This window comes from Tigriopus californicus, chromosome 2 (assembly GCF_007210705.1).
Source record: "Tigriopus californicus strain San Diego chromosome 2, Tcal_SD_v2.1, whole genome shotgun sequence".
NCBI classification, from domain to species: domain Eukaryota; kingdom Metazoa; phylum Arthropoda; class Copepoda; order Harpacticoida; family Harpacticidae; genus Tigriopus; species Tigriopus californicus.
Genome location: NC_081441.1, coordinates 1,696,124 through 1,699,668, shown reverse-complemented (window position 1 = coordinate 1,699,668; position 3,545 = coordinate 1,696,124). Strand labels below are relative to the sequence as shown.

The window sequence follows — 3,545 nt, the reverse complement described above, 5'->3', positions numbered from 1 at the left end:
GTGTCATAACGGAGTAGTCCTCGCAAAGGCTGAAGCCGCCGCCTTAGCTTCTCGAAGTGTTTGTGAAGTCCTCAGCTCCTTTGAGGCATTCCAGACTTTATACATGTTGTGAACCATGCAGTCGGCCGCAAGTGGGAGGGGAGGAGAAATGCTACCATTGTCCATAGCTCGGGTGTTGCGACGAGGATTGGGACCAAAGTAATCGAAATCAGCGCCGAAAAGCATCCTGCCCAAGGGATTTCTAGAGCCACCTGGACCATCACAGCTGAACTTTGCCTTCCATGCCTCCAAAGCAATCGCCCTCACCGCCATGTGGTTGTACGAGGGCAAGCTGGCGGCAGATAGGAGACTCCTAACACTAATGTGATCCGCCCTGCTTTTGCCAGAGAGGGTTCTCGCCACATTGTTGATTGAAGCCTGCATGTGCTTGGAATTCGTCTTTGTCTCATCTGAATCATTCAAGCGGTTGGACAGGCCGCGGCCACTGCGTAGCCAATCTTTCCATACAGAAGGCCCGCCGATAGCTCTCTGAGGTATTTTCCTCTTGGCAGATGGTATGAAAGCCTTCTGATCAAGGCTGCACATCTTCTAGCATCCAGAACTGTGCGTTCCTCTTGGGAAGTTAGGACCAGTCTGGAATCAATCCTAACCCCAAGGAGCTCAATGTATTTGGATGGTACCACCACCTCCGTGCCCACAACCACCATGAGTCTTTCCCGAATTTCACTTTTGATCCGACCAGACACGAGAAGCTGGGTCTTGCTAGCATTAACGACCAAGGCTTTCCTGGCCGTATAGTCCATAAAGAGCCTTGCCTTGCTGTTAAGCTCAGCTTCGACTTCGTCGGGATCACCAACTGCCCATATGGTGATATCATCCGCGTAACTGACAATGTTGGCGTGGCTCATGTCAAGATGATAGGGAATATCAGCCATCAACACCAGGAAGTGTTTACTAGAAGGTGCCTTACCCCGAGAAGTATTTGTTGAATGTGCAACTGAAGCTACGAGTGAAATAACTGGCGGAAATGCGGTTCCTGATAATGTATGTTCCATTTGTGGAGTGTTCTCAAACGGTGGGCCTTTAAATTCCTTAATTGTTTTGTGAAGAACTATGATAGAGTACGTAACAGTGCAATTTACAAGGGCGCAAAGAGAAGCATGACAACGAAAGGCGAATCTTCCACAAATGCCTCTGAGAGAAAGGTTGCAAAATTGTCGTCATATAAATCTAAATAGTACCTGAAATAAAGTGTTGACAATAAAGCTGACAACTGCCAAGAGTTTATTTCACATTCCTTTAGGAAATTGCCCCCTTTAAAAACGTGTAAAAAATGTTTAAAACTATTACCTTGATAGGCATTACATTTCAATGCCGGACATTATCAGGCTCATTGTTTTCTAGTAACATTGAATTTTTAAAGCAGATAAGACGCAGGCAAGTTAACCCTGGAGCTCCTAGGTCAACATTTTCGTCAGTATGCTTCTCCTGCGAATCAGCTATTTAGCTTGAAGGACCTTAGTTAGGGTTCTCAACTTGAGCAAAATAAAGGTACTGCCGAGCGATCAAAGATCAAGAACGAGTCTTGAAGCAACCCTTTATTCGACTCCTAGAAAGGCAGGGTCACGTTTTGACACTTGGTTAGGCGTTTTTGATTTTTACTGATGTACCCGCCTTTCCTAGAGATGGGAGCCCTAGCTAAGGTCCTTTAAGCTAAAAAGCTGCCTTTCCGGATCAGTACACATGAGTTGAAGAGTTAAGAACTTGAAGCACCCAGAGATGAGCAGAAGTCGCCTTCCTCTGTTGAGCAGAAAAGGGAGTGTGACGTCCAGGGGTAGCCGTCCCTACGCAAGCCGAGCAAGAGAAAAGCCATCTCACTTCATAACAAACCAGAGGCGAGTTTTTTTAGACGTTTGAAACTCTGAGTTAAGGCTTGGACGTTACCCAGAATGAGCAATTTGTTCACCACATTGACGAGTGTAATTTCATAGCGGTTAATATCCAAGCCGCTAACTCCGAGGTATGGGCTTTCAAAGACAGGCCTCAGGAGCATCATATTTAGTTTGTACATAGATGAAACTTCATGAGTATGACTTTCATTAGCGTTATGGTTGACATACCCATGGATGAAACTCCGTTGAATTCACTGAAGATAAAGGGTGGCTGGATGATGAAGAGTTGCCCAAGGAGGAGGAGGGCAATACAAACTCCTTTAACCAATGAAACTGGTTCCTTAGCCAAGACACGGGCAAAGAATGCCGTGAAAGGAGCGGTGGAACGGCCGAAAATCACTGCTGTCCCCAAAGGCAGTAAATGTAGCGACAGAATGTACAAGCTATGACATAAAAAGGCTATAAGGCCACCACCAATGACACTTCTGGATAATTCTAGCCTTTGACCGGTGCAAAATATTGCAATAAAAAGGGTGATGAAGTGAATTGTTCCACGTGTCAAGATCAGGTCAACTGGGTTCAACTCAAAGTATTGGGCAAATGCTCCAAAAGCTGTATAAAAACACACGGAAGTACTCGCCAACAGGATACCATAGATCATTATGAAACCGAGACATGCAGTAGTTTGATTGAAATGTAAAGAAACTTGAACAGTTCCAACAATGAAAGGTTTGGAATGTGTCACTAAGATGTACTCATTTTGCTAGAAAGCTTTTCTCCTCTCCCTAAAGGAAAGATTAGCCACACTTTTACAAGTTGTTGCAGCTGGCTCTGGAGTTAGCAGCAGCTCCCTTCAAGTTTCATTTGCCTCGAACATGTGCACAGATGTATAGTAATTAGAAATTAAATCACAAAACGTAAGTGCTGAAGCAAAAACTAACCTCTATGTCGTGTGCGACATTAACGTAATAACAAGACGTCTGTATTGTTCTGTACAGGGTTTGCAAGACTTACCGGGATAGCAAGACTCATTAGCAAGACTTTGGCTCAAATGAAAGAAAATCTTCTGATTGGGAAAAAAGTTGCCTCCCAGAAATGTCAAAAAATCATTGCTTATGTTAAAACCCGTTTTAACACGATTTCTTTAACACCATTAACAAGATTAACTCATAATGATTGTGCAACCTTGTCAGGGACACCGTGCTAACTCGTGTGCATTTGAGTTGATCTTGCTAATGGTGTGAACATTCCAAATTTTAATCTCCCAAACGGACATGGAATTCCCAACAGTTCAAAACGAGATCTTTATTTATTCTACTTAACTTTAAATTTCATATATTATCTGATCGACCAACAAAGCAGAGTTGGCGGATCTAGCTAACCTTGAATAAAAGGTTAATCAGGAATTGCAGTTAAAACCTTTTCCCAGTTTGGCTTAAATCCTGCTTCTGGATCATCTATATAGCCCCAAAGAATTTTGAGGGCAACAAATTGAACACTGAAGGGCCGAGAAAGAAAAGTGTTGGACATCACTGTTCGAAATAACCTGGATTCTCAAAGGCTTGAAAGTGTTACCAAAACGCAAGCAAAGCCTCTACAGTCACTACAATTGACCTTAAAACCTGACAAACCCCATGAATGCTTTTCAAATGT

At 43.5% G+C, this 3,545-nt stretch overlaps 1 protein-coding gene across 1 annotated transcript in view; it reads right to left on the bottom strand.

Moving 5' to 3' along the window:
• The window catches only part of LOC131893043 (solute carrier family 35 member G1-like), a 28,680-nt gene extending 25,882 nt beyond the window's left edge, over window positions 1–2,798 (bottom strand). Inside the window, exon 1 of the mRNA XM_059242964.1 lies at window positions 2,121–2,798. Within this exon, the coding sequence (XP_059098947.1) occupies window positions 2,121–2,553 (433 nt within the window). The 5' untranslated portion in view covers window positions 2,554–2,798. The remainder of the gene's footprint in view (window positions 1–2,120) is intronic.
• Window positions 2,799–3,545: the final 747 nt, after the last annotated feature.